The sequence below is a fragment of the Dermochelys coriacea genome, chromosome 2 (genome assembly GCF_009764565.3).
Source record: "Dermochelys coriacea isolate rDerCor1 chromosome 2, rDerCor1.pri.v4, whole genome shotgun sequence".
Classification (NCBI taxonomy): Eukaryota; Metazoa; Chordata; order Testudines; family Dermochelyidae; genus Dermochelys; species Dermochelys coriacea.
This window is the reverse complement of record NC_050069.1, coordinates 187751551-187770260: the sequence shown is the minus strand read 5'-3', so window position 1 is coordinate 187770260 and position 18710 is coordinate 187751551. Positions and strand designations below refer to the sequence as shown.

General features: G+C 42.1%; 1 protein-coding gene across 9 annotated transcripts in view; it reads right to left on the bottom strand.

Moving 5' to 3' along the window:
* Positions 1 to 13607, bottom strand: part of LOC119851994 (myosin VIIA and Rab interacting protein) — a 371019-nt gene extending 357412 nt beyond the window's left edge. For 5 of the 9 annotated variants that reach the window (XM_038392714.2, XM_038392715.2, XM_038392718.2 and 2 more), the window contains exons 1-2: positions 12920 to 13444; positions 11170 to 11264 (exon numbers count right to left, since the gene is read on the bottom strand). In XM_038392714.2, the coding sequence (XP_038248642.1) occupies positions 11170 to 11183 (14 nt within the window). In that variant the 5' untranslated portion in view covers positions 11184 to 11264; positions 12920 to 13444. The other 4 variants (XM_038392707.2, XM_038392709.2, XM_043508865.1 and 1 more) reach the window with 4 other exon arrangements.
* Between the last annotated feature and the right edge of the window lie 5103 nt (positions 13608 to 18710).

The window sequence follows — 18710 nt, the reverse complement described above, 5'->3', positions numbered from 1 at the left end:
CCAACTGGCATGCAAGCACAACTCCTAGTGAAGTCTGTGCAATTACAAATGTAATCTCAGTGTAAAACTTAACTTTATTGATCAAGTTGTTGGATTCAGTGTGAGGGTCCTGGCTGGCGGTGGTGGCCTGTGATATACAGGAGGTCAGCATAAATGATCTGGTTGTGTCTTCTGGCCTTAAACTTCATGAGATTAATTTGTCCTCCACAACTATGCTACTGAAGTCAATGGAGTTGCAGTAGTGTAACCGTAATGAAAATTAGGTCCAGAAATTCAGAACAAGGGAACGTTGGCCCCTTCAGTGTAACATTTTAATATTTTACCTCATCACTACTAAACTTTCTAGGCCCTACATAATCTCACTTCATCTCTCCTGTTTTCATCTTGTACATTTTTATAATGCTGAACTAAGCAAACTGTGTTCAGCTATCACTTAATTCTCTGTACTGTACTTCTCTAGACTCTGCTACTTAGCAACAAGAGTCATAAGAAAGGTTCACCTATTATGTATTCTATCAGACTTAATCTTCTGATCATATAGGAATGACTGATGTGTTTCCAGTCATGAGCAAGAGACTGGAGAGAGACAAAACAGTAATGGCCACGTGTGGATAGACAATTATTTCTTGGACGAGAGGCACAGAGAAAAAAAGAGGCCACTGACAGATAGTGTGCAATTCACATATCATAACCTGACCAATAATGGACAGCCAACAGTCATTCTGTAAATTGTTGCAGGTCAGGGTACAAATGGCAGCGTGGCCTAATGGTTCAAGCATGCAAATGAGCAATAATTTTTTTAATTATATGGTAGCTCTGACTTACTGCATGACTATCATCAGCTTGTTGGCAAATTTATATCAACAGTTAAATAACTGTTCCAATCCCACTCTGTCCTAACAGGTTCTCAGGTGTTTCTGCTTCATACTAAGTCTATAAAGAACACCTTACTAAGACAAAAAGAATTCACAAATCAGCACAAACACTTCAGCATGTTCACAATGCTCAAGCATCAGTACAGCTGTGAAGCTGCAGTAAGTCTTCCTTTTTATCATCTATACTTTTAATGATCTGAGAATAAAAAGCATTTTAAAAGAAAGTGTGACTTTCCGGATAACGTATGCAGTGTAGTTGTAGCTGTGTCAGTCCCAGGATATTAGAGAAACAGGTGGGTGAGGCAATATCTTGTACTGGACCAACTTCTGTCCAAGCTTTTTGAGTCAGTCACACAGAGCTCTTCTTCTGAGCTGGTCCCTCATCAACAGAGGTTGGTCCAATACAAGATATTACCTTACCTTGTATTAAGGTACATAATCTATATTGATGTAATTTTGTGCAATTGAATACAGTAGGTGAAAATCATAACGTTATGCTGCTCCTCTAAATTATTTAACTCAAAAGCCACATCATGATCAATGCATGCAAATATATGTTCAACGTAATGTAGCCAAGTGTATAATTTAGCTTCATTTTACAAACTTTTTAATAGTGGTCAAACATAATATGCAAATACTCTACTTCACCCTCCACAGCTTACTAAAACTTTTTCAGTGCAATACATTTTGAATTCAAGAGTATGTTATGTCTTATTTCCTAAAAGCAGCTTGTCAAACAACGTAAAATTTGGTCCAAAAGTTGACCTCCAACCACAGACCACTTATGAAGCTGGAAAGACTTTTCCGAAGGACTTTTAGAGGGGAGCCAAAAATTTGGTTTTAATGGAAAGTCAGTCATTACTACAACAGATATCGCCTTGCCATCATGATATAGTATACTCTATTAGTACCAGATATAAAGAGCAAATTTACTATATTAAATCTTTGCTAATTCATACTTTTGACAGGAAAACTTAATTTGTAAAATTCAGAAATTTGCAACAATTAGATAATCAAAAACACAAACAGCAAAGATAATATCACAAAACTGTGCTTTCTTCATTTACTATAACACCTATGGGATTATTTTAATCTTGCTTACACCAGTATAAATTACAAGTTAGCGGGTTTATGCCAATGCAAAACTAGTGTAGGTATAGTCAAAATCAAGCCCTTGTAGCTAAATTGTTGCAATATTCCCCAACCTTGAAGGGGGAGGTAGATTTCCCACCCCCTTCTAGAAAACACCCTACAATGGCTTTATTAAATCAAACACAAAATGAATGCTATGCTGTTCATCTAGTAATAATTTCATTAATCTAAAAAGCATACAAATTATCCAATATTAAAAGCTTGCAATTCAGTACAAAAAAAAAAATACAAGAACCTCACAGGCCAGTTCTTACTCCTGCTATGGCCAGAAAGATACTGTGCTCTGGTAATCCCTCACTTTTTGGGTCCATTGGCAGCAGATGGACACAAATTAGGGCACTCCTAAGGCAATTCTAATTTGCACTCAGGAGCTGAAGCCCTCATCCAGCTCCAGGTGAGAATGTGAAGATAAAGGAGCAAGTCTGGCTTTACACTATCTATATTCAGGCTCTGTACTAAATATAACTTGTCTGGATCCAAGAATGAGACCCAGAAATATAGTCACCAGTCTACTAACTGGTTATGCCTCTTTTTTTACCTGCAATTAGATACCGATAAATGTTAACCAACAACTTGTTTCCCTTTCATCATACCTAGGTTTATCACAAATTTTGACCAAGACTATCTGCTAAAAGTATGCACAAAATTATACTGAACTGGCTAGACAGGAGCACAGGTCTTTTAAAAACTGAGAAAATTCTGAATTCAAGTCTTCTAGAACAGTGGTTCCCAAACTTGTTCCGCCGCTTGTGCAGGAAAAGCCCCTGGTGGGCCAGGTCAGTTTGTTTACCTGCCGCGTCCACAGGCTTTCCCTGTACAAGCAGTGGACCACGTTTGGGAACCACTGTTCTAGAACATTCCATCCACTGTTTTCTACCATTCTGATGCAGCAAGCTATGATGCAACCTCCTTCTCAAAGACTGATTAGGAGTAGAAATCTGGATCTTCAACATTAAATGCTAGAAGGAAGAAGCTCAGGATTATGTTTCATCAGATATGTTTCAGTTTCTTCTTGCTATCCTGGACTCAGCCTATGGACTTCTGTATTTGGTATCTGCCATATTAGCTCAGGTAATGAAAGATTCCAGTTTTCCTGAATCACTGTTTGGATTTGCACTTGTGTGTTCCAGTTCTGCTTCTTATTTAGATAAAGCCAGATTTTCACCAAGCCATTGACAAACAGCAGTGTCACAGTCTATGATCTATTAAATCCTTCCAAAATCTATTTTGATTACTTTTTAAGTTTAGTGTCTCTATGGAGACCCTTGTTCTGCAAGACATAAGCTATGATTTGATCAGAGTCCACTCCATGATGAGTTATGCAAATTTCAACACGCTTATGATAGAGGGATACAAATGTAGAGAGACAACTTTCCAGTCGAAGTGAGCTGTAGCTCATGAAAGCTTATGCTCTAATAAATTTGTTCGTCTCTAAGGTGCCACAAGTACTCCTTAACTTTCCAGGAGTTTCACCAAGTACCACTGGAATCTGGAGCACCATTTCTCCTTTTTTAGAGTCAACCACACATGACGCTGATGTTGACTGCAGGAAAAAGACTGGACTTCCACAATGTGCTTAAGAATATATTAGTTGTTACTTCTTTATAAGCAATGTTGAGTAGTATGTTGAACACCCATATGTCAGAAGTTTAGGATGGATTGCACCAAATAAGTTGGCTCTTTTTCATTTTATTTTCTCTGATTTAAATGGTCAAAGACCACTGTGCTCTGCATTTTTGGATGTCATTGTGACAGGATATACAGTACACAACTGGGTCCTCAGGAGCACAGACAATGGCCAGGTCAAAAAGTACTGGTGCTGCACACTAGGAAGACTATGGTCTTATCTATAAGCAGAGACAAGAAGCAGATAGACTCAGTTAGCCTCGTAAGAGAAGGGAAAACAGCTGCCAGAGTATGACAACAGAAAGGCTATTGCACAGAGTTCTCGTATTATTTATTTTTTAAAACAATATGGAGGTGTTTGTTGCTCTGTGTTTGGTTCAAGGTGGGGTTTTTGGCTGCTTTGTTTTATAAATAAAGTTTGGGTGTTTCTTGGAGGAAAATGGGCTGCAAATGCTGCTGATGTCATTCTAGGAAAAAAAAGAGGAGAGAAAACCCATTTGGTATCGTCTCTGGAGCAGAGAAGACTATTTTCTTTTGGCCCTGAAAAGGCCTCTATAGAATGAAGGTAAAAGACTGCAGCCCTGCTCAAAAGCCCATTGAAGTCAATGGGAAAACTCCTATTTGAATGAAGGTGAATTTGGGATTTCTCCTGGCACAAGAAGGGACTGTCTTATTTTCTATTATGAAGGCTCTAGACCTCCCTTAAATGGGAACAGATGCAGCTCCTGGGACTGTGCCAACCTGTGGAACTCTGTTTTACTCTGGTATCTTCCATAAGGAAGACGGTGGTTGTGGGGCAGAAATAGTAATCTTGGGAGGGCAAGAAGTTTGGGAGGACAATCCAGTCTACTGCTATATTACAGGGTTTGAATTTGGAACTCCAATAAGCGGGGGGGTGAGGGGGGGCTATAATTCCCCTCCTTGCCGGTACCAAGGAACCAAACAGGAAGACTACTTGGATGACCACTGTGGGCACACTGTCAATGATGACTGAACGCACCATTAAAAGAGTGCCATTTGTAAGATCAAACTGCTCAGTGTTCTGGCTCTCCCATTTCAACAGACAAAGCTTCAAAATGAAATAAGACATTCTATGAAAAACCCCAAATTAATTTTACTAGGTAATGCTTTATATTGAAGCCTGCCAGGAGACAGTAATGGCTGCAACAGTGAGAATGCCAAACACCAATAATAGCATAATTTAAGTAAGTAGCGGTAGGTAAAGTTTATGAATAACAGAAGGTAAAGAGATCTCATTTCTTTTAACCAAATTGCAGTCTACTCCTGTGAGTAAAGATTTGCGAGACCAAGCCCTTTGTTAGCATGATATTCTCACAAACACACGCACACACATCTTTGCTACTGAAATGATGTTGGCCCAGAAATGTAATGTATTCCCTTTCCCAGTATAATCTCTGTGAAATCTAAAAACCTATCATTGATATATTGCTGATTTTAGCTTGACCTGTCAAACGCTAATGTGGTCTTCTCAAAAAAAAACACGTATTCATCTATATTACAGCTTTTAGGTGGGACATTCAACCAGCTTACTCTAAAAATAATGTGTTGTGTATCAAATATTTAAGATGCTGCCCACTGATGCAATTCTTATCCCAAGTTCAAATCTAAGAATTTTAACAAACATTCTTCAAAGAATACAATTGTTAATTTATTCAGCTGAAAGTGAAATTAACTCAGTAAACATAAACATGAGATCACAATCACTGATCTTTATCATATCTCAGCCACATATAATGGACTACAGTAAGCCACCTGTTATATCTGTATAATCCCTCTGAGAAATTTTGGATGTGTTGCATGTGTTGTTGCTCCCCACAGAAAGATATGTGAAGTTAAAGCACACCGCAAATCCGGCTGCATTTATCTTTTCTACACTGCTCACATTGAATTTTGCTCTTCTGGATCTCAATTTCTCAAATGGTTTGAACAAAGGGGTAGTACACTTCTCCCTCATTCAAATTGCCCAATTTGTCTTTCTCTTCGTAGTATTCAATGAACTCCTTTTGAAACCAAATTCCTGAGTATAAGAAACTTGGATGAATTAGTATGCAGCCTGAATAGAATGACCTTCAGGTTGATAGCAGTGCACACATAAGCCAACAGCCTTTACTTGTGAGTGAGCTACGCTTATCAAAAATCTACAGAAATATACCAGCTAAACAAGGGTGGGTTCTATGGGTTCAAATGAAAGGTGGAGAAAGTATCTTAAGGGAGGGTTGGGGGACTTATTTAGACTATTCAAGCAAATTAAATCCACACTTTCTCCTTCTCAAGGAAGAAATTCTGCCCCCTGGTTTCAATAGGAGTGTGTGCATTTGTCCAAGGTATGAATCTGACCCTTCACATTTCTGAAACAGCAAGGGAATTGGGTGTGCTCGTTAAAGCAGCTTTAACTGTGCAGCCAGCAGTTAGTCATCAGATCACAATAGACCCTGCAGATCTTGGCAGCAATACAGAAGTCATATTTTCACATGGATGAATTGCTTATGAACAATGATGTCTTAGGCACACACAGTTTTTCCTCAACATCAGCCACGCACTTTAAAAAAGAAACCCCTCTTTCAAACATCCTATTTCTTGTACCCATTGTTCCCCTTTCAAGATCTAAAGGTGATGACAATGGAACCCTGTACAGTTGGCACTCAGCTCCCCCACCCCACCGCAAAAGAGTCAGAGCTTAATGCCAGAAACGATCACCAGATCATCTAGTCTGACTTCCTGTATACCATAGGCCACCCAACACCCGCATACCAAATCCAACAACCAAAATTATAACAGAGTATTACAGCCCACAGAAGACTAGATTATTACGTACCCCAGGCAAAGAATAGGTGGGAATAGGTACCTACCCTGATAATCCTGGCAAGTGACCTGCTCCCACCCACTACAAATTATGAAAAACCCCCAAGGTCACTGTCAGTCTGAACTGTGGGAAAATTCCTTCCCAACTCCACATATGGGTGATCAGTTAGTCCCTGAGCACATGAGGAAGAACCAGTCAGCCAAGCACCTGGGAGAAAGAATGCTCAATGCCACCTCAGCTCTCTGGCTCTCCCTGACCAATGCCCAACCTCCAGCTGTGGCTGTCCCTGATGCTTCAGTGGAAGAAGATACAACAAACAAACAAAAAAACTTCCAGAATACACTGGGGGTAGGGAGAATCCCTTCCAGACCCCTGCAGGTGGCCAGCTGAAACCCTGAAGCATGAACTTTTAGGGATGTGAGACACAAACCAGAAATAAGCTCCAGAGCTGTTGAGCCCTGCCCCCCACCGTCAAAAGCAACCCCGGACAATCCCACTCAAAGTTATCCTGCTCTCCCTTAACACTAAGTAAATTGTTTGCCCTCACAACTCCTATTGGGAGACTATTCCAGAACCTCACCCCTCTGATGGTTAGAAATTTTCTTCTAATTTCCAGCCTGAATTTGTTCATGACTAGTTTATATCCATTTGTTCTTTTGTCAGTGTTGTTCTTTATCTTAAATAGCTCTTGGGTCTCCCTGGTATTTACCCTGCCACCTCAACATATTTATAGAGCAATCAGTCAGTCTTCTTTTTGCAAGACTAAACAAGCCAAGTTCTTCTCTTAAGACAGGCCCTCCATTCCCCTGAGCATCCTAGCAGCTCTTGTCTGCACCTGTTCCAATTTAAATTCCTCTTTCTTGAACATGGGTGACCAGAATTGTACACAGTCTTAGCAGTCCCTTGTACAATGTCATTAATACTTCTCTATCTTCTGGAAATGCCTCACCTGACACATTCTAGGATTGCATTTGTCTTTTTCACAGGAGCATCACATTGGTGTTTGACAGTCACCCTGTGATCAACTCACACCCCCAGGTCTCTCATCTGTCGCTTCCAACTGATAAGCCCCCAGCCTGCAGAAGAAAGTCTTATTATTATACCCTACGTGCATGCCTTGCACTTTATACTATCGCATTTCATCCCATTTCTGTCACTCTAGTCTTCAAGGTCATCCAGATGTTCTTGTCTAATACTCCAATCTTCATCTGTATTCAAGATAACTCCCAACTTTGTATCATCAGAAAATTTCATTAGCACACTCCTGCTTCTTGTGCCAGGGTCATTAATACAAATATTGGCTAAGATTGATCTCAGAACCAATCCTTGAGGAACTCCCCTAGTAACCTCCCTCCAATGTGATAATTCACCTTTCAGCAGAACCTGTTGCTTTTTCCCCTTTAGTCAATTCCTTATCCTGCTGACAGTGATCCCCATCTTACCTAGTTTAACTAATAATTCTCTTGTGGTACCGTGTCAAATGCATTACTGAAGTTCAAATAAATCAGATCTACTGCACTTCCCTTATATTAAAAAAATCAGTTGTTTTCTCAAAGAAAGAAATCAGATTAGTCTGGCATGATCTACCTTTGGTAAGCCCATGTTGCGTTACTTCCCCTTTACCTCTATGAATGTAATTATTTTTTTCTTTCACAATTTGTTCTAAAGCCTTGCATACTACTGAAGTCAAAACAACAGGGGAAAAAAGTGACCCAGGCAATTACAGACCTTTCTTAAATACGGGTACATTAGCTATTCTCCAATCCTAAAATACTACTATCCCTAAATAGACAAAATTTATTTTAAATCCTTACAACCTGATGTGACAGGTTACCTAACTGTCCCCGCCATTCTGGGGTGCCATCTGATTTACTGGGGTACCACTGAACCCGCTTGTTTCACCAGTCTGGGCTCCCTTACACTGACCTGCTGAGCCAGGCCCTCAATACCCCTTCAGCACATACCCACAAGTAGGGACACACCCAGCTGCAGAAAGACACAGACACTGAGATCAGTTCTGCATGGGAATTGCATACCTCCTCTGGCGTGTAAACCCAAAATGGTATTGTATTGCGCTGCACAGGGAACTGTACAGCATAAGCTAAATGAAATTTGCCTCCACCCTCAATCTGAAGAAAAATATGCAGTTTTCTCCCGTTTATGAATTCCACAAACTGGTTTTAGAGAAAACAAAACAAGTTTATTAACTAGACAAAATAGCTTTTAAGTGATTATAAGGGATAGCAAACAGATCAAAGCAGATTACTGAGCAAATAAAACAAACATGCAAACTAAGCTTAATACACTAAAGAAACTGACTACAAGTGGTAATTTCTCACCCTAAATGTTTCTTTAGGCTGATTGCAGAGGTTCTTGAAGACAAGCTGCTCTTGCTTGCAACTTAAAACTCTAGGTATTTCTTTCACAGCCCAGACACCTTTTCCAGCCTAGGCTCAGTTCCCCCCCGCCACTTGTCTTTGTTTCTTAGATGTTTCCGGCAGTCATCCTGGGTGGGGATTCTGGGAAGAATGAACCCTGATTAACTTCCCTGCCTTAAAAAGGATTACATATGGAGGGAATCCTTTGTTTGCCAGTGTGATAGCCACACTCCATTGGTGGAAAAATACTAGTAGTCCAAGATGGAGTCCAGTACCAGGTGGCATGATCATGCAACCCTGCACTGTCAAAGCAGCCATGAGTCAAAGGCCCTATGAAGCTTCCCAGGAAGGTGGGAAATTAGCATCTTCAAAGACCTATTGAACTCCCTAATGGTTCATTGACTTGTCCCCACCTAAACAGCCAGACTGATTGCATTTTGTCTGGTGGGTGTTCCCCAGGTGCAAACACTTTTGTAATTGATATATAGTCAATATTCCTAAATTTAGATACAAAAATGATACATGCATACAAATAGGATAATCACATTCAACAAATCAGAACCTTTATAATGATACCTCACATGCCTTATCTTGCACAAAACACATCTTAGTCATGCCATATTCATATCATAATATCTCTATGAAGAATATGGGGCATAGTGTCACACTGGACTACCAATTTCAGGTGCCAGTATTCTCAGTATTCTGGGATGGAAATGATCTGGACTCCCTGATTTGAGCATATTAAACTAAGTTCAGATGTGGTAAAGTCTTGTCTCAGAATAATTTTTCAAAGCACTTGGTAAAATTCATAAGAACAGCCATACTGGGTCAGACCAAAGGTCCATCTAGCCCAGTATCCTTTCTTCTGTCAGTGGTCAATGCCAGATGCCTGAGAGGGAATGAACAGAACAGGTAATCATCAAGTGATCCATCCCCTGTCACCCATTCCCAGCTTCTGGCAAACAGAGGGATGCCATTCCTGCCCATTCTGGCTAATAGCCATTGATCGACCTAACCTTCATGAATTTATCTAGTTCTTTTTTGAACCCTGTTATAGTCTTGGCCTTCACAATATCCTCTGGCAAGGAGTTCCACAGGTTGACTGTGCATGGTGCAAAAAAATACTCCCTTTTGTTTTAAGCCTGCTGCCTATTAATTTCATTTGGTGACCCCTAGTTCTTGTGTTATGAGAGAGAGTAAATAATACTTCCATATTTACTTTCTCCACACCAGTCATGATTTTATAGATCTCTATCATATATCCCTGTAGTCGTCTTTTCCAAGCTGAAAAGTCCCAGTCTTATTAATATCCCCTCATACAGAAACCTTAATCATTTTTGTTTCCCTTTTCTGAACCTTTTTCAATTCCAATATATCTTTTTTGAGATGGGGCGACCACATCTGCATGCCATATTCAAGATCTGAGCATACCATGGATTTAGAGACAGGCAATGTGATATTTTCTGTCTTAGTATCTATCCCTTTCATAATGGTATCCAACATTCTGTTCGCTTTTTTGACTGCTGCTGCACATTGAGTGGATGGTTTCAGAGAACTATTCACGATGACTCCAAGATCTTTCTTGAGTGGTAACAGCTAATTTAGACCCCATCATTTTATATGTATAGTTGGGGTTATGTTTTCCAATGTGCATTACTTTGCATTTATCAACATTGAATTTCATCTGCCATTTTGTTGCCCAGTCACCCAGTTTTTGAGAGATTCTTTTGTAGCCTACCTGGGACTTAACTATTATTCACTTCCTGGGATTTCACTTTTATTTCTAACAATAGTTTCATGGGCATGGGAAGCCTGGGCAGCAAGGGAATTAAAACCATTATTAGTTATCCTCATTTTGGCATGTTCTAGACTGTGGTCCTGTTCTACTTCCATGCACTGCAAATTATGATGGAAATAGCTCATCAGGAACGTTAGTTGGTATAAAAAGAAAGTTTTAAAAAATGACTTCCTAGGAATACAAAGCAGGTCTTGTGCACCTGTCCCTGGAAACAGCTATTTTTTTCAAGCATACCTTATAATATATGCATTGCACATTAATGCTCTCAGGGCCTAGTTCTGTGTGCCTTTTTAAAAAAAAGTTTTCATATGCATACTTGAAGACTGCATTCTAATTAGCCATCGGTCATATTCCACATGAATATTGGTAAATGGCTACATATTTTGGATGTTGTAAGGACATGAGACATCAATACACATTCACTGATACAATTATGCACAATAAAAAAATCCATAAACATGGCATTGGTACCCTCCAAAGGATTGGTAATGGGACACAAACTCTTTCACTTACAGGTTATGTGTCATTACTATGTGATGGGTGACTGCTCATTGTGCTGCAGGAAATGACTGGGTTGTCTCCTCAGCCACTAGGAACTGGTCTGATATCTACATCACCAAAAACAAAAAACCAAACTGTCATTAATTGGCAAGCCTGCTAACGGTCTCAACAGAACCACAAAGATTTGTGTGAATATGGAAACTGAACTATCCCATCACTTATAGACAGTTCTTCTAGAATAAGGTTGAGACATATTGTCAGGAAAGTAAAGGAGACCTTCATTACCAGTCCCCATATTACAAATGTGCTAGTAGTAAAAGATTCTAGGCTCCAGAACGGTCAAGATGACACCCATCCACACTTTCAAAACAAGGAGGAGGTGATTAAAAGAAAAACAAACCCACGTATCTCTCCATGTAAGTCTCTAAGCATTGTTTACATCCATGAGAATATTCTTAATGAGGCACCCACACTAAGATATTTTGCTTCATATGTTCTTACTTCGTTACATTAATCTAAAATAAACACACAAAACAACTCAATACTATTAAATTACATTCTCCAAGGCAAGTTAACCTAAGCCATATGGTATTTTCCCCAGTAGTCGCAATATACTGACCTTGATAATAGGAATGTGTGTGCTCTTCGGATTTAAAAAAAAATGGTGCTATGTGCTGTATTGGCAAAAAGGATGCAGTGAGAGTGTGTTACACATCTTACAGTACAATCCTGAATGGCCTCAGAGAAGTTAGTTAATCAAAAGTAAAATATTCTATTTATTGTTAATAACTACGACAGTGTTTGAACAATAATATCACTAAAAAGGCTGCCAAGCTATTCGGACATCTGGCCTGTAATCAAACTAAATAAATCTTAATATTTTAATGTAAAATTAAATCACTGAAGAGAGGTGATCTGTTCAAGCAGTTAATGTTGTTTTTATAACGTGGGAAAGACAGCAGGCTCCAATTGCTTTGCTGTTGTAAATTTCATTTGGGAAATATGTCCCACCCTTTACAAAATGTCTTGGGTAGTATTTCCTCTCTGTTTCCATATCAGAGGTCATTATAATACACCACAAACATCACGTAGCTCAAACAAAGAAGAAAGACCCAAGAACCAGAGAAAAATAATAGCTACAAATAATGCATAGCTGTGTAAATGAATGAGGATGGCTTGAGTCTGGTTTTGACCTTTAGTATAAGTGCAAAATAAGTTCAGATCCTTAGAAGAATCCCAGTCTCCCTCCCCTTTTTATGCTTTCCATCATCCCTTCTTTCTCAGTTTCTCCTTCTCTGTCCTAGGGGGTGACATCTCAGCCTACATCCTCCTCTATCGTCAACCCAATTCGGTGTCACTAGTTATAGGACTCACCTGCAACGGCTATTTTAAAAAGGAAAGTTAAAAAGAGCAAATTCCACACTGAACAGGTTTGCAACTGGCAAGGTAAGTGGAAGAGACAGATGCAAGAATTGGAAGAATCTAGGCAGAGGATTATGTCACACATATTCCCCCCCCCCCATCTCCTCTAGACACCCGACCCGGGTGTCACATTAGTTAGTGAAACTACTGTACATCAGTCCAGTCCCAAATTTAGAACCGGAGGAGCTGCTTCCATGCAAGCCACATTCAGCAGTTTCCAAGTGAGCAATTGCATCCAAATACCAATCCCGACACAAGACATCTCCTCTCCCCCTGCATTACGTACACAGGCAAGCAGGAGGGCTTGCAGGGAAAGAGATGGACAATTGTCAGTACTCACACTCAGAATAACGCAAGATGGAAGCAGGGCAGTAACTTCACTGATCAATTCTCACAGGCGCCAGCAAAAATACACCGACTCCCGCTGCAGCTGACCCTGCTGGGTCAACAAGTCCTTCAGTGCCTTCCCCCGCTGGATACACTGTAGAGCAGTAAGGGATGGGGGGGGGGGGGAGGCTGTCCCGCTGTTTTGGTTTAAGAAGCAATCAGACCCAGGACTGTCATGCAATAAAACCCTCCCTTCGCTCTTGCTGCTCTCCAACGCTGCCCCGGCTATTCCTATCCCCCGCACGCCGCAGGGAACTCCTGGCTGAGGCCGGTCGGCGTGCCCCCAGCGGCAGCCAACATCCCAGAAGGGAAGAGCACAGGGCAGCAGGGCGCCGCTTGCTCCCGCCTGGGGAGCGCCCGGGGAAAGGGGCAGCGCTGGGCTCCCCGCTAGCTCCGGCCCCGCGTCCCTCGGGAAGCGCCGACAGGCTAAGATTGCTGCGGCTGCAGCCGACTCCTGCCACCCCCCGCTCCGCGCGCCTTGCCCTACCCTAGCCTCTCCTCGCCGCCGAGCCCGACACCTGGCCGAGCCCAGCCAGCCAATCAGGGCAGAGCGCTGGCCCCTGCTCGGGAAAGGAGGGGGAGCAAATGAGGAACTACGCCAGGGCGCGCGCGCGGACCTGGCTGCCTCTCCCGAGGGGGGGCGGGGAGAGGAGGAGTGTATAGCGCGCGCTTGAACCACGCGAGCCCGGGGCTGGCACGCGCGTCATCTAAACCGTGGCACATGCATTGCAGCGCGCGGGGGGGGGGGAGGGGAGAGGGTGCAATTGCAGTCATCACAGAGAAGGAGGTGCGTGGTGCACAGTGCGCCCCAGGGGACAGGGCTCACGCGTGCTGCCAATTCACACAGCCTTGCACACGCCGGAGGCAGGGGGAAATCTAGTTGCCACACTATTTTAAAGTTGCAGTCAAGATTGTCAAGTCACTCTCCCGCCCCACTTATGCAGAATATAATGGAGAGGGGGGTGGGATGTCCACACTAGAAATGCATGGAGGGAGCAAAGGGAGCTGATACAAAGATTAGATCAAAACTAAGATTATGAATTCTGGTCAGGTGGGAGTCCAACCTGACCAGAAGGGGAGAGCTGTGGGGGAGGTGAACATTGGCATGTGTTAGAGACCAAACACAGGCACTAGGAAAAGGATAGGAGGCCCAAATCTACCAAGTACTTAGGCACCTAAATTCCAGTTTTAAGCAACAAAACTCCTGCTCAACTGCTGCCTAACCATGGAGGCAACATTATTTACTCAGCGCCTGAGTTTCTGCAGGAAACGTTCCCTAAGCATGTAAATTTCTGCCTCTAAGCATGCCTCCCTCTAGGTACCTGGACACTTGTCTCATAGTTAAGCAAACTGGGGGAACACAGGCCCAATGGTGCTGGAACAATTTATACAGTGAGGGTGCTGAGAACCCTGTGAACCCTGAATATGATGTAAACCACTTCAAGCCAGGGGTGCAGCAGCACCCCCAACACTAGCATCTATGTTCAGGCGCATTGGGTCTGATCGAGTAGGTGTGTTCAGAGGCTTCCTATTTGATAGGGTCCCATGCCCTAAAACCAGCCAGAGGAGGTGGTGGTGGTGCTGCTGCCCATCTAATAACTTCAGCCCAGTGATTACAGCACTTACCTGGGTTTTGGGACGCTCACATTCAATTCCCCCCTCAGAAAGAAAACGGATTTGAACAGGGGGTCACCCATCTTTCAGTCAAGTGCTCTAACCGCTGGACTATGTAATTCTGATGTGGGATTTCCTCTCTCTCATGTTGAAGCAGTTCCACTGTGGATAAACACTTAAATAGTCATTGAGCCAGAGAGAGAAAGAGAGAATAAGATTGTAGCCTGGTGGTTACAGTACCGAGATGGGAGACCCAGGGTCCGGTCCCCCTTGCTCCAGTCACTCTCACTATTTTTCCAGAGTACAACAGCTTCAACTGCAGACACTGAGGGAGCCCTTCAGCAGAATATCCCATAGCTCAGTAATTAGTACGTGCTCCTGAGGAATGTGGAAATGCATCCGATGAAGTGAGCTGTAGCTCACGAAAGCTTATGCTCTAATAAATTTGTTAGTCTCTAAGGTGCCACAAGTACTCCTTTTCTTTTTGAGGAATGTGGGAGAGCCCTATTCAAATCCCTTGTACCCATCAAAGAGAGGATACTTCAGTCCTAGTCTACCACACCCCAGTGAAGTGCTCTACTCCCTGGGCTGAAAGTTATAAAGGAGGCAGCAGCTTTTCCCCTGTCTGTTGTGTGGAGTGAGGCAGGCACCTAATTCATTCTCACAAAAAACAACTTAGGCTTCTAAGCTGTTTGACTCCAGGAGAGGGTTCCTTTTTGTGGATCCCAAGCAGACACAGATGCCACACCCATCTCCTCAGAATTTCCCATTGGCTAGCTAAGGCAGCTCCCTGTGTAGCATGTTGGCTTGTGTGGCTCCCATTCTTAGGCACCTATCCCTCCCCATTCATTGTATAGGGAGCCTTGGTAGTGGACTCATGCTTTGCAGATTGTAGTGGTGTTTTTGAGATTTCCTAGGTGCCTAAGAGATAGGTGTTGCAACATTCCATATCACAAAGCTTAAGGCCCTTTGTGGATTCAGGACAGAGCCTCTGGGTCCTCTACAATAGGGAAAAAAATAGTCCCTGTGTAATAGCATGGCCAGAACAGTTGCAGCACAGGTGTTTACGACCATTGTACCATGAAAACCTGCACAGAGCAGATTTTCATTACATGATGGTAAAACCCCTTATATCTTTGCTTCTACCAATGCAGCTGCACCATTGGTGACATTTACTGCAACCCAGCTAGTAAGTTTTCTAGTGTTGACAAGACTTATGTGGAAAAAAGGAACAATTTGAAACAACTTTTAAAGGGGGTGGGGACGTCATGTGGAAATCTCAAGTAAAATTGTTTGTCACCACATATCTTACAAACGATCAAGTGAAAACTCAACAGTACATAGTAGAAGAGACAATATGTTCCCAGGCTTGGGAATTGACCATTTACAACCAAGGAACAGAGAATTTAAAGAGAAGTATTTCACTAATTACCCTGGTTTTTAGTTTAAAAATAAATCCTGCAAGAATGTAAATCAAACTCTCTTTTGTTGGTCCTATTATGCCTTTCAAAAGTGATATGCAAATGGGCGGGGGGGGGGGAAGGAAAGCAGAAAGTATCTGTTATTTTCACCCTGTTGTAAGGCTTTTCCTTTTCTGGTCAGAGCAACTATACATTTTATATGTTTTTCCTTCAAACTCTCAATTTTTTAATGTTTCCTGTGGCATTTTAATTGGTCAGATAACACTCTTTGCAGTAAAGAGTCTTACAATAGATCCTGCCTTCAGGATGACGTGATCAGACAAAAGTGTGCTCCTTGGAGCTGTAGCATTCATATATATTTAGCTTAACAAGATCTGAATTATGAGAAAGCCTGATCTATCTCACCTGAAATTTTCATTTTCTCTCCAGGTAATTGCCTCTGTATCAAGATCAGATCTTGTATTTATTATAATGGTGCCCCTTTTATTTCTGATGTAGTGATCTACAGATTCAGCTTAAGTCTGTTACCACCATTAGTTCCAAATAATTCTTCAGTACTATTTATGTAAGTATGTGAGAGGTAGCAGAGAAAAGTTTTCAAAATGTTCTTGGCCTGTTTGCATGTATTTTTGTTACATTGTCAAAGTAAGTAGGTTATGGAGTTCTGTGCTGTTTATACAATGATATATAACAACTCATACTATCTCATAGGCTACTATGGCAGTAATTACAAGGGTCAAAATTAATTTGCTGCATCACTGGACAGCTGTTGATACTACTACTATGCTTATAAATATTTAAAAGTTTTAGGATCTGTAACACACTTTCCTAAAAATGCAAACAATCTTCATACACGGCATGGCACTGATCTTTTTTCCCATTGAATACAAAGACCAAATGTCCACTAACTTTAATTGGTACAAAATAACTCCCCCTGAATAGACATTGCAGATGGCTAAACAATGTGGTAGCACAACCCCAAAACCGGTAGGTGAGGTACATGATACCTCCACAAATTATGCATTACAAACCACCACCTGGGACAAATGGGGGGTGATGACCCATCTCTTCAAACTGGATTAGGTGCCGCTACCCAATACCCGTTTACAACACACACTTTGGTTCCCTACAAAAGAAAAAGGACACTAAACTATCTAAACTACTACATGCCATAAGGGGCCACAACAGTGGTTCCCTTAGCCCACCCAGCAATATTGTTAATCTATCCAGCTATACTCTTAGCCCACCAGAAGAATCTGTCCTATACCTTTTGCCCCTTCACCCCCACGAACATGATACAGTTCTGGGGTGACCTGAATCCTATTTTCGACGTCTCTGACTCAAGGAATATTTCCAACACACCTCTGAACAACATACTAACCCACAGAGCCCTTCCTACCAACACTACAAAAAGAAGAATTCTGGGTGGACTCTTCCTGAAGGTCGAAACAACAGACTGGACTTCTACATAGAGTGCTTCCGCCAACGTGCACGGGCTGAAATTGTGGAAAAGCAGCATCACTTGCCCCATAACCTCAGCCATGCAGAACACAATGCCATCCACAGCCTCAGAAACAACTCTGACATCATAATCAAAAAGGCTGACAAAGGACGTGCTGTTGTCTTCATGAATAGGTCAGAATATGAACAAGAGGCTACTAGGCAGCTCTCCAACACTACTTTCTACAAGCCATTACCCTCTGATCCCACTGAGGGTTACCAAAAGAAACTACACCATTTGCTCAAGAAAATCCCTGAAAAAGCACAAGAACAAATCCGCACAGACACACCCCTGGAACCCCAACCTGGGGTATTCTATCTGCTACCCAAGATCCATAAACCTGGAAATCCTGGACGCCCCATCATCTCAGGCATTGGCACCCTGACAGCAGGATTGTCTGGCTATGTAGACTCCCTCCTCAGGCCCTATGCTACCAGCACTTCCAGCTATCTTCAAGACACCACTGACTTCCTGAGGAAACTACAGTACATCGGTGATCTTCCTAAAAACACCAGCCTAGCCACTATGGATGTAGAAGCCCTCTACACCAACATTCCACACAAAGATGGACTACAAGCCATAAGGAACAGTATCCCCGATAATGTCACGGCTAACTTGGTGGCTGAACTTTGTGACTTTGTCCTCACCCATAACTATTTCACATTTGGGGACAATGTATATCTTCTAATCAGTGTCACTGCGATGGGTACCCGCATGGCCCCACAGTATGCCAACATTTATATGGCTCATTTAGAACAACGCTTCCTCAGCTCTCGTCCCCTAATGCCCCTACTCTACTTGCGCTACCTTGATGACATCTTCATCATCTGGACCCATGGAAAAGAAGCCCTTGAGGAATTTCACCAGGATTTCAACAATTTCCATCCCACCATCAACCTCAGCTTGGACCAGTCCACACAAAAGAGATCCACTTCCTGGACACTACGGTGCTAATAAGCGATGGTCACATAAACACCACCCTATATCGGAAGCCTACTGATCGCTATTCCTACCTACATGCATCTAGCTTACATCCAGATCACACCACACGATCCATTCTCTACAGCCAAACTCTACGACATAACCGCATTTGCCCCAACCCCTCAGACAGAGACAAACACCTATAAGATCTCTATCAAGCATTCTTACAACTACAATACCCAACTGCTGAAGTGAAGAAACAGACTGACAGAGCCAGAAGAGTACCC